At 43.4% G+C, this 12,034-nt stretch overlaps 1 protein-coding gene across 1 annotated transcript; it reads left to right on the forward strand.

The window, feature by feature from the left end:
- Nucleotides 1-9,242: 9,242 nt before the first annotated feature.
- Nucleotides 9,243-10,627, forward strand: dpm3 (dolichyl-phosphate mannosyltransferase subunit 3, regulatory). Its single transcript, XM_070983955.1, has 2 exons — nucleotides 9,243-9,288; nucleotides 9,503-10,627. The coding sequence occupies exon 2, from the start codon at nucleotides 9,549-9,551 to the stop codon at nucleotides 9,825-9,827; it is 279 nt and encodes a 92-aa protein (XP_070840056.1). The 5' UTR covers nucleotides 9,243-9,288; nucleotides 9,503-9,548; the 3' UTR covers nucleotides 9,828-10,627.
- The last annotated feature ends 1,407 nt before the right edge of the window (nucleotides 10,628-12,034 follow it).

Consider the following 12,034-nt stretch of genomic DNA (forward strand, 5'->3'; position numbering starts at 1 on the left):
CATTAACACCTCACATGTGTAGGTACTTAGCATTCCTTATGTAAATGTAATGTAAATCGCTGGAGTTTACCTTTTATGAGCTTCAATATGAAAATCCACATGTGTGTTTAATTGGACCCACATTCAAGGGGAAGCTGTAGAGGGGGATTTGGGTTTGCCTCCACCACAAAGGGAAAATAAAATTGTTGGGGGAAAAAAAAGAGAGAATTGAGAAAAAGAAATAATAAAGCACACAGCCTTGACACAAGCCAAGATTCTTCTTAACGTCCTAATACACACAGATAAAAATACGGCCTCCAAAGGGAGGTTTAGCTCTGATCCCCCATGATATAGAAGAAGTGGAATGTAGTGTAAAGCATGAATAAGGCACCGCACAGCCCTCCACCCACCCTCTTGTGCTTACTGCACCTCTCTTCTTTAGTGCAAATCTGTAACAGATTGGGTTTAGTCTGACTGGAGGTATGCAGCCACAACACCACATGTAGGGGTCTGCATAATCCTTCCACTGAGTATTAAGCACACAGCATGGGCATTCTTTTAAAGACCTGGCAGGAATTACCAATACATAATCTCCACGATCATCATTTAGTATAGTTCAGAGGGAGAGGATGGGGGGGGTGGGGGGTATCATCTGAACTTATGAAGGATCTCAGAGCTATATGCAATCTGTGAGAGACAGTGTGCAGTGCCATCTGGAGAACACATAGGACAGAGTCTGTTTGAATCCGCTAACCCAACTGTCTTGAGCAACATGAAGCTGAACCACATGTTCAAAAGACCAGATTTTTTTTTTTTTTTTTTTTGTGGTTGAACCTGCATTGTGGTTTCTATAGCCTGAAGTGGAATACATTGTTTATGGGGAACCTGCTTTAAACTATTCTGCTGAGTCAAAACCATTATCCTGGATCTCTGCGATGGAGGCCTGCAGTAGGAATTAAGTGGGCAGGGGGTGAAATAAAAAAAAAGACGTGAATAAAACGTCTTTGTGCTGCAAGCTCAGTTTCTGACGGCTGCTACCTACGCTTTATAGCTTTGGAATTTTCATTTGATCGAAGGAGGAGATTAATTATTAATCTTCATAAGCACAAACCTCTACATTACAATCATAAGACGTGAGGACTCTAATTTGACTCATCATCCACTCCCTCTCCATGTGTAACAGGTTATTTGCTGAAGGGATTGAATCACATTCATTTCTTTTACTCAGTTTGCTCTGCCTTTAAATTCAATAACGAAGCCGCGATATCATTCTTCCAGACGTGGCCACTGCTGAAACATTTATGTTTCTCTTTCTCGTCCATCCATCCACCCGTGAGACTGAATAGCATTAATAATATACAACTTCCTGCTTTATCACATTGATAATCTGAATAGAAGAAGAGGGGAAAAAAATCAATCAGCTAAATGTTGGCTAAGAGGATTTGAGGCGCATAGCCGGGCCATCTTCCCTCACTATAATAAATGAGGGGTGACAGTAATGCTAGATAGAGCCCATATGGCCACAAACTGTAACCTAATGCACTGCCATTGTGAGAGAAGACACATGGCTAATTCAGTTTAACATTTACACTCCAGTGGCATGTCCTACTATTGGATTTCTACACTGCACTTTGTTTTCTCTGTTTAATGATGCAGTGAGTATTATGTAATAATTGCGAAGTTTATTGCATGAAATAAATTGCATACAGTGCACAGTTAGCGCACCCTGTGACACCAAACACGAAACTGCACGAGTACTTCAAGATTTTGGGAAATAGCATCTTTAGAGTTTTATGAGAAGGTTGATAACATTCTTGTGTCTGTCTAAATATAAGGCCACACCATTCAGCGGCAGATCTTAGCTTAGCATAAAGACTGGGGGAAACAGCAAGCTCAGAGCCAGACTATTTCCTCGTCTTTATGCTAAACTAACTGGCTGCTGGCTGTAGCTTCACATTTACCTGACAGATACGAGAGCAGAAGTCATCTTTTCAACTATCTTTGGCAACAAAGCAAATAAGCATATTTCCCAAGATATGCAAATATTTCTAAAATGACAATATGAAAACAATCAATTAATTCTATCCTTAATTATCTCCTGAACTTGCAGCTCCCTTTGGCAGTACTGATCTTTATAGGAAGTTTCAGCTCATTGTTAAGCTGTCCTGCCCTCTCTCACACTGTGCAGCTTTAAAGCTCTAAAAAGCCATTGTACACTACCTGCTCAGCACCAGACAGCAGACAGATACAATTAGCAGCTGGCTGGTAAACATAATGGAGCTTTAGCATCTAAAGATATTTCCCTGTGGAGCGGGTAGAGACAAAAAGCTAAATCAGGAGTCAATATTGGACTTCAATTCATTTAGTAGCCAGACACACATTTCCAAATGAAGAAGAACACCGCTCCCTAACTGCTGGATGTGCAAATAGGCAGCTATTTGCTAACAAGTTCACCACATCAGCATAAAAAGGTGATGATATGTTAATGTTGCCTTCACAGTTTGTTTCTGCTGCAACCAAGTGGCCAAAAAACAAGTTATTGCAGGTTTAAACACAGTAGAAAACAAGAATGTGGGGATCCCGTCCTTTAGAGACGATTTCATTCTGAACCCAAACTGGTTCGAACCATTAAAATCCTGTCTTTCGGATTACATGTGTCAAGTGGACCAAACTATATTACACAGCTTTTAGCCCAGAGGTGTAACTTTGAGGCTGGCGTAACCTCAGATATATGTCTCTACACTCTGTCTGTAACTTAACAGCTCGGATATTATTGTTTCCATAAAACCGAAGTGTGGAATAGCATTTTAGCGAGACTAATGATTCAAAATTCTTTGTAACAAATGGTGTGAGCAGGTGTGGAACCACTGCACGTGTGGTTACAACACATGATTTTTTGATTGAGCTTTATGTATCATGTGACAAATCCATTCAGTAAGTCAGTCAGTCAGGATGCAGCAGATTTTGAGTGGTTTTCCGCCGTGGTCAAACATGCTGAGTCGGACCTCAACAGCCCCTGCGCAGTTAAAATTCCAGGTCTCTGAAAAGTGAAAGGCAAGTCAAATCAGTGTGTCAACAGGGGATCTGTAAACCACACGTTTCCTGGACGGCTCTGTCAAGACCAGCTGTGCATACATCATAGTCTGCCTGATCTGTGTGTACAGTTAAAGAAGGAAATAAAAGACAGACTGAGGGAAAGACTGAAATCTAGACAGAAAACGAGACAGAGGTGTAACAACACAAACTGACAAACATACACCCCATACGAGGAGGGGGAGTTGATCTGTGAAGGAGAAAAACAGTCTGACTGTCTCTCTGAAGTCAACCCCATAGTCCTATCTGTTACCATGTCAATACTTCACAACAGCCCACCCTGGGCTCCTCGCACGTCCCTCCTCACCTTCCAGATGCTCACCCAGTGAAGGGGTGAAAGGTTGGCAGGTGCCTGGGGGAGCAGCAAGGAGCCTCGGGGTCAGATTTCTGAGAGGTCAAGCAGTCGCGGTCTTTGGGCGGAACGAGCGGGGTGGGTGGGGGGACAATATGGCTGCTGTCCAGAGCAGGAGATAGACGGGACCACAGGGCAGCAGTCTCATCTAATCAACCTCATTTATGGGCAATGACAGTCAGCCACGCCTGCCTGGGGCGGCCACAATCAGCTTTCAGGGTATTACCCAGTGCCCACCACAAATCCATAATCCTGGAATCCTTGACCTTTTGCATTTTCTACATAAAGTCAATGGCAGTCACAATGACACTGACAAATGTACACTGCGTTTGTGTGATTTCAATTCCAAACCTGATTTGTAGCTGTGAAATAAATAAGTGGCTGCACCTTTCAGGTGACAGTTATTGATCCTGTGAGACATACTGCACAATAATTCAGCTCCGTAGCTTGTTTAAATGCAGCCTGCACTGTAATTAGTCTGTAGAGTCAATCGACAACACATTGATGTGCGCCCAGAACTGATCACGCGAAGCAAAGTGATTTCGGCCCTAAATGCCGGACCGAATCCGGTGGAGCAAAAAAGGACATTGTGGCTTAATGAGAGACCAAAGGTAGTATCTTGCATGCAGGCGGTGGTGCTGGATTTAATGAGTTTTTGTATATAACCTCATGTTCAGGTCGGCGTGTTCGGCCATCTAATGCCTGCCCTAGTTTCTCCACAGCCCCTTCATTAGATCAGTGAAATGAGTCGATAAAGTTTGCAATGTCTGCCCTGAAATCAATGTGCAAATAGCAATAGATATGTTGTCTTCCTGTTGGATACGGCCCGCTGTCAGATTTAATTCAGCTGCAAAGAAGCGACTTCTCCATGCGTGCAACAGATCTACTGAACAAGAGCGAAGCAATGAGCGGATAAAACTGCAGGACAGAACTCCCCTCTTCCTCCTATTACCATCCTTTATGTAAACACAAGATGTGGTCAGTTTATTCCAGTCTAGACATGTAGCCCGACATCATCCGCCCCTTGCTGAGTACACAGCACTGACCCACATTAATACATTTATAATCGATACCACCTCGGGTCCCGTGAGCGGACTGGCCTATCAGATGTTGGAGGAAATTGTGCAGTCCAATTTAAAATGGCCCAGGGGGAACTTTCATAACCATGTGCCAATTAGTTCCACTGTCAATAATGGTAATGCTAAAGGACATTGTGTTCCAGGGTGAGAGGAGAGGATAGATAGAGGGAGGAGGGAGACATCATCAAGCCTATGCCCGTTGTTCATTGTTAATGGCCGTTACACTGACAAGAAGCATTTGATCAGACACACACACACATTGTGGGCCGTGGATGTTGAGGGGTTGTGTTATGGGGCAGAATTACACAACCCATGAAGATAATAAGTAATGACGTCTTATAAAGGTCAACAAACAAAGCACTAGTGGGACAAACACAGGCCGTGTGATGAGATTCATTAGGACAGCATTGAGAGCGTGGAGAGGGAGAAAGAGTGGATGGGGGGGGGCTGCGCATTCCTCCGCCGTTTCACTGCGGCCGTCACAGCAGCAGCTGAAACAGGTGTGTGTCTTTACTCGGGGCACAGAGGGCGAGACAAGTGCTATTCTCACATGGTTCAGACTGGTCACACTTGACCACACTCTGACCTTACACCCACTTGAATAGCTCAAGACTTCATTAAGAAGGCCCTAAGTGGCGCAGGGGTCTCACAACTATTATCTCGACAATTTAATACAGACTCTCCCTGTCCGTAAATGATCTTGGCTCAAGGATATCTACGAGCCGTCTGCTTATCAACGTCAAAACTTTCAGCCGCCCTGCTTTGGATTCCGGACCCCCGATGAGCTGCATCACGGGGACTCTCCACCCTGATGCCTCTACTTTGATTCGTGGTCACCTCACCTGTCTGAGGAGCCTCTTCTTGAACTTGCAAAGTCATGCCACAAACCTCAGGTACAAAAGGAAACTGCAAGGGGCGGGTTCCATTTCAAGATGGAAGTGCAAGGGATTATAGAGAAGTACTCTGGTTCAAGGAGACGGCACTAACCAAACTCTTGGTTGGGAGATGAGCAACCACAAATGAGAACTGAATTTCAGACCTAACTCCCTTCAAGCTTGACTTGAGAAAGCAAACACATCCAAGACTCGAGTTTGATGCAGTAAAAGCAGCAGCCCTGGCACAGCCACACATCTTGCATATTTAATTATGCAAGATGGGTATATCTAATTATGCATGGGATGATATCAGGTCTATGCAAAAAGACACTCTTTGAAGGGAAAGTGGTCAAATGCTGTGTCATTTTCAGCATTCAGAGGCCTGATTAACTTGCACTGGACTTAATTAGCCTGCTTGTTTTATGATAATAGCATTTAATATTATTGTGATGGTTGTTTTCTTTATGTTTGCGGCCAATAGAATAATGTTTACTTCTGGTGCGATGGTTTATACAGAGAAGCAGGTTTAATTTTCTACTTTTTTTTAATCCAATCTCTCTGGTGAAGAGTGCATGAGGCTGAAACTGGTTGACATTTTAAGCCATTGTGCCTGACAAAATAAAGGCTTTATACGTGACTTTTCTCAGCCAAGAAAGGCTGAAGAAAATCTTCTTAATTGGACTTGCTCCAAAAGACTTAAAAAGAGCTCTGTTGCTAGTCAAATCATCGGATTTCCTGTGGCTAGATTGTGAAATTTCTCCCGAATCATCTAGAATCAGTTTGCAGGCCGTGCTCTTGCAAGATAATGCTTCATTTTTCATCAGCAATTATACAGATTTTTGTCAAGGTCTAGGAGTTGTGTGAGGCTGCCTCTTCTTAAACCACTCCTCACAGTTTGCTAACCGGTCTGCATTTAGCTGCCAGGCTGAACCCGGATTGAGCTTGTCCCTGCCTCGCTTTGGGTCTCAGACGAGTATCATTTCTCGCTCTTCGACCTGCGATATACTGGAACCTGGACATTGTGACACACATTTAGTCACTCTTTCCTTTTCCCAAACACATCCAATGACAACACAAGGCACAGCTCTGGTCTCCAGCTCAGGAAACAGAGGGTTCCTGTTTTTGAGTCCAGGCTCTATTGTTATCTGAAAGAGCATTTGATAGTACATGCTCTCTCTCTCTCTCTCTCTCTTGCTCTCCTGCTCTTGCTTCACACACTTGAGATATTACACAATTATTATCTAGCCAAATCTTGATCCCTATATAGCTCTTTAGCAGCACACACTCTTATCTGGGCCTTTCATTCTACTAATATTGACAAAGCCGGAAAGATAGAGTCAACACGAATCTCCATTACCACTTTTCCTGTTTTATCTATGCCTCTTATCTTTGTTCTCTGGATGGAGACACACAGTCACTCCTATTTCTGCACTTGAGGATCAAGCATCTCTCCGCCCTCGCTCTGTCCCCGCCAACCCCTCGCACACACACGCCGTCTTCATGCTTTTTCTCCCCTCTTTCTCCTTTTGCCTGCCATACTCGCTCCTCGTTGTGGGAACCAAGGTGCTGCATGCGGTCTATCGCGCAGTTGAAGGTGTTAGGGGGATTGAAGGAAAGTCTGGATAAGCAACAGCTGGATTTAATGCACCATTAAGGTCATTGGTTGTTCAAGCTGCACCTGCAAATCCCCTGATTTCACCCCCCTGTCTAAACCACTCTCCCCTGTCTGCTCCCTCCCTCCTCTCCTCTTTCGTCCACACACTCGGTCACCCTTTCTTTTCATTCCTAACCCTCTCAGCTTTCTCTCTCTTGCCCTCTCAGCTATGAGATCCCACCCTCTCTTTTCTGGTACTTTATTGAAAGTAACTGCCACCACCGCTTCACCCCTTCTCTCACTCTGGTTCCCTTCATCCCTCTCTCTTGTTTCATCTCACTCTGCGTGTCCCTCTCTCACCCTGTCTTTCTCTCTCGGTGTCTCACTCATTCTCTGTTGTTTCAGCGCCCCTCCCACTCGCAGGCTGTTGTGTTGTGTCTGCCAGGCCTTCTCGGCTGGAGCGCAGGTTTCCTGAGTGCTGGAACGGAACAGGAGCTGGCAGGGAGATACACTGAGAAAAGCCAGCTCCACTGTTCCCACTGAGCGTCACGCACGCTCACACTGCAGCTCATACCAGTGCAACACAGGCTGGACACAGCACATGCTATGATGTATGTAATGATGCAGCATGTCATGGGTAATCCCACCTGGATTGAGTTTATTCTATCGACGCAGTGGAGTAACCTGACCTGCACAGTCTGACATGCGTCACATCTTATTAAGATATCATTCAAAAATAGCAGTATCTGCTTTGATTCAGAAGATTTTCTTTACAAAGACAAATTTGCATATGGGTATGATAGTAGGATTGATAATTAATTAATCAATAAACTCTGCTGCATTTCTCTGTTTATATCATTGTAAAATGAATATCCTTGGGTTTTACGTTTTTCTAAATGTAAAGATGTTACCTTGGGCTGTGAGAAATGGGTGTTTTCTGCATAAAAAAAAAACTAGCCAACATATCAACCAATAATCAAAGCAAACATTAGCTGCAGCTTCTTGTGCTGCAGCTCCTTGTTGGGAAAATCAAATGCAATAAACATGGACAGACATTGAGGCAATAGCATATAACATGGCTGTTGTACAAAGCCTCAGAGCCATTCACAAGATAAAGCATTCTTGAACTACATAGCAAACTTAAAAAAAATAGTTGTTGATTCAGGGTTTGAAGATTTATGCTTTCAGCAAACACACATAAACCCTGACTATCTTCCAGTCTTGCACACAACGGTCTCTATAATCAGAAGAAACAGGCTTTACCCCTCCAGCAGGCATGCATATCGTCACTCACACTATGAACGCTGGTGCAGACAACATAAACACCGTCGCCCTAAGAATAACCCTCCATTTTCCCCAAAGAATGATGTTTATTTCTTAGTGGCTCTTTAGCTCGTCCCTTTCTCCAGCTAATTGAATGATGTTTACATCTCCCACATCTCCTGATTTCACCCTGGAGAGCTTTGTGCCCTCTGCACCTGGACAGTTCATTGCTCTGAATGAATGGACGTGCCCCATAGCACCTAAAGAGACACTGAGATCAAACACCAGTGTTTCTCCCGGCGGCCCCTAATGAAATTGTTGTTGAATTCCTCACTTTGGAATAACATTTGTATTTATGGATAGCTTTCAGCTTGGGCTAATGGTGATCTAATTTTCAAAATGGCTTTTCTAAATTAAGAGGATGACACAGAGAAACAGTTAGGACTAATGTGTGTAAGCCTGACTCTGGGCCTCATTAAAGACTCAGTTGAAACAAATTGTTTTCTCTCTTGCATCTGACGGGGTATTGGTGCTGTTAATATATCAGAAAACAGTCTCGGGCTGTCTTTTAATGAGAAGCAGAGCTACAACATTGAGATTTATTGAGAAGTCTAAAAAATGCTGGAGGAAATGTACAAATTAATTTGTCTGACCACTGTCTTCTCACTCTTCCCTTACAAATAAGGGAACGGTAACTACAACAAAACAGTAAATATAGAAGATAATACCAACACCGATATGTAAAAATAAATGAACAAATAAAATGAGAGTAATATAATAAATCAATAAGAATGTAACTAAATTGTTCAGAGTTTGTATATAAAAACAATTATCAGAACAGGCAGTAAGATTGTCTTTTAATTTTTTGCCTTTGAATAAAGAATTTTGCCCGATTTGCCTGAATTTTGAGTGATATTTACAAAAAGTTAACTAGGATTTGGAAATCAGGCGATTTGTTGAAACGCCAGCAGTCACGGTAACTACATTTCCCATAAGGCGTCACATTTACTACGTCATCAAGCTGCGCAGAGCTGAGGTGGCGTTTGAGACGAGGTAAACATGTCGGATTATTACTTCTAGAACTGATTATTGAATGAAAAAACACTTAAACAAATGGATAATTTCGTTGAATCCTTTACTTTTGTACCACTGTATTACTCACATCGTTCACCTGCTGTTTGTCTTCCTCGTGTGTTGTAACTAGATAGCTAACGCGGTGCTACAAAGCTAAGCTAATTGAGCGAATAACCGTCCGGTTCTCCTTCAGGTTGTTTTCCGGCTGCTCACCTGAAATCCCCGCGGCACCTCTCATCATGACTAAACTTATGGAGTGGCTGTTTGGTGTGTCGCTGGTGGGCGCGGTCTGGGCTTTGGTCACTTTCGACCTGTTGGACCTGCGCTTGCCGCAGACCTACAGAGAGGTTGCCTGGCCGATGCCTCTCTATTTGCTGGTGTCGTTTGGCTGCTACTCCCTGGCCACGGTGGGATACAGAGTGGCCACCTTCAACGACTGCGAGGAGGCGGCGAAAGAGCTGCAGGAGCAGATAAAAGAAGCCAAAGAGGACTTGAGGAAAAAGGGCTTGAAGATGTAGAACATTTGTGAGACTGAGAGGGATGCCCGGACCCTCACACACAAACAAGTGTCTGTACTTGTGATGTTGGAGTCGCGTGAAAATGGCGTGGCTCTTAGGATGAGACTGAACTCTGACCCCTCATTTTTGTTTCCAGCAGACCTGATGCAAACATCAAATACAATAACCCTTCATCCAGCAGTGTTTGTTTTTATACAGTCATGGCTTTACATTAGCTATTGATCAGATGTACAGTGCTTCAGGAAATTAGATATTATTGTCCTGATGAATGATTGTCTGGGTTTCTCATAACTTACAGCAGAGCAAGAGCTCTTTAAAATGCATTTAAAGTTACTGAGCGATACTCAAAACCAGATTCTGCTCTGAGTCCGTTTGTAGCAGGTGGCTTTACTGATTGGCACACCACGAACCAGATGAAAGAAGAACACACACAGTGTCGTCTTTGGTTGCGCGCTACACACAGTTAAATACCCCCCGAGAATCACTGGTATGCTAAGTTATCATCTGTAACCAGTTGTCGATATAGAAATGCCAACAAATGAACCCCAAAGGTCACACTGGAGAAATCTGTCGAAAGCCTGTTTCCACTGAGAGTTCTCAGATGCTTTCAATCAGCATCAGATCCAAAATAGCACGACACAATGTGGACCTTGTTGTGTGTGTCTGGAGATTGTTGCTCGTCAGTATAGATTGACTAGATTTTATCTGTAAAGAAGTGTACATTCCATGGTCCGACTGCAGACTTGTTCCCTGTGGCTGTTGCTGGGACTTAATTAAATTGGAGTCTATTTTCTTCAGTTTTTCTGCCTACAAAATGTGTGTGTTTTTGTGGTTTGGGGGTTCGGATAGGGCCAGGAGGTATGCGAGTATGTGCACGAGTGCTTGCATACATGATGCATTCCTTCTCCAAGCATAACCCACATGGCCCAAGGGCTTTATATCAGCTTCTCAATGCCTCGCTCTGTGCCGGAGACAGACCTCTTTTGTGCCATTTTGTAGTTAACTACATGAAATATACGTTGTACTGCATTTTTTTCCTTCCCTCACAGAGGTTTGTTCCAATTAGAAAATGTAAGATAAGTATGTTGTTCTGAAGTAATCTGATGTTGGCAAGTGCAGTTTTTTTGTGTGCGCCAAAAGGCTGCCTATGCTCATTTTCAGTGACTCCCCGCTGTGCACAAACAAAGCATAGCCTGGCCAAAGGCATCATTATAGACTTCCAAAAGATCCCATAACTTCAGAACAAATGCAAAAGAGTCCACAGTTCTCTGTGTGCAAGCTCTGCCTGTTGTGCCGTTTGGCTGCAGCCCCACAATGCCTTGCAACGTCACCCCCCATGAATGTCTGCAAGCTGTTGCAAGAGCAGACTGGATAAAAGGCAACCTGTTATTTACCAGAAAATCTTCTACTTCGGCAATTACACCAAAGGCTTCCCTTGGTAGGCTGTTATGTTCTTACTCGTAGCCACATGTGAACTAGTTAATCACTTTTCTTTGTCATCATTCTGCCCAAATCTAACTTTGAAGAGACCCATCTGTTTGTTCTCTTTCTGCAGGCGATCAGACAAAAGTATAAATCAGATTACAGGCCACATACAGTTCATGTGTATATGAACAGTGAACGCTTGTTTGTTCCTTTCCCCTTTAATCCCTCTTTTCAAACATACAGTACATAAACTTCATCCCAGCCTTAACCCTTTGCACTCACTAAATAGCAAGTGTAATCTGACGCGCAGACAAGACCTAACAAAAGGTGTCCCATCACAATCGAGTTCGCATAATTAGGCCTTTTTCTTTTTTTTAAACATCTCCATGCATTCTGTTTGCAGCGAATGTGAGATGACGTGCGTGTCCGCCGCTGTTGTTGGATCAGAGGCAGTATTTGCAAGAGAGGATGCAGTAACTTGAATCACTGAGACCTGGTTATGCAGTATCTCTTATTGAGTATTTATTTTTTTTTAATCATGCCAAGTATTGATGTATTTTTGTTATCCTGGTGACATCCTTCATTATATAATTTCATATTATAATTCATTATATAATTTACTGTAATAGGGACCCGGGAATCAAACCGGCGCCCTTCTTGCTGTGAGGCACACGCACTACCTGCTGCGCCACCGTGCAGCCCTAATACAGAACCACATTTGAGAATCCCTTGTTTTTCACATTGGAGATACGATGCTGGTTTGTTATCGAAGTTATCGAAAT

This window comes from Chaetodon trifascialis, chromosome 17, assembly GCF_039877785.1.
Source record: "Chaetodon trifascialis isolate fChaTrf1 chromosome 17, fChaTrf1.hap1, whole genome shotgun sequence".
NCBI classification, from domain to species: domain Eukaryota; kingdom Metazoa; phylum Chordata; class Actinopteri; order Chaetodontiformes; family Chaetodontidae; genus Chaetodon; species Chaetodon trifascialis.

Excerpts from the sequence above, each read along its gene's own strand:
- dpm3 (XM_070983955.1), top strand. The coding sequence starts at position 9,549 with ATGACTAAACTTATGGAGTGGCTGTTTGGTGTGTCGCTGGTGGGCGCG.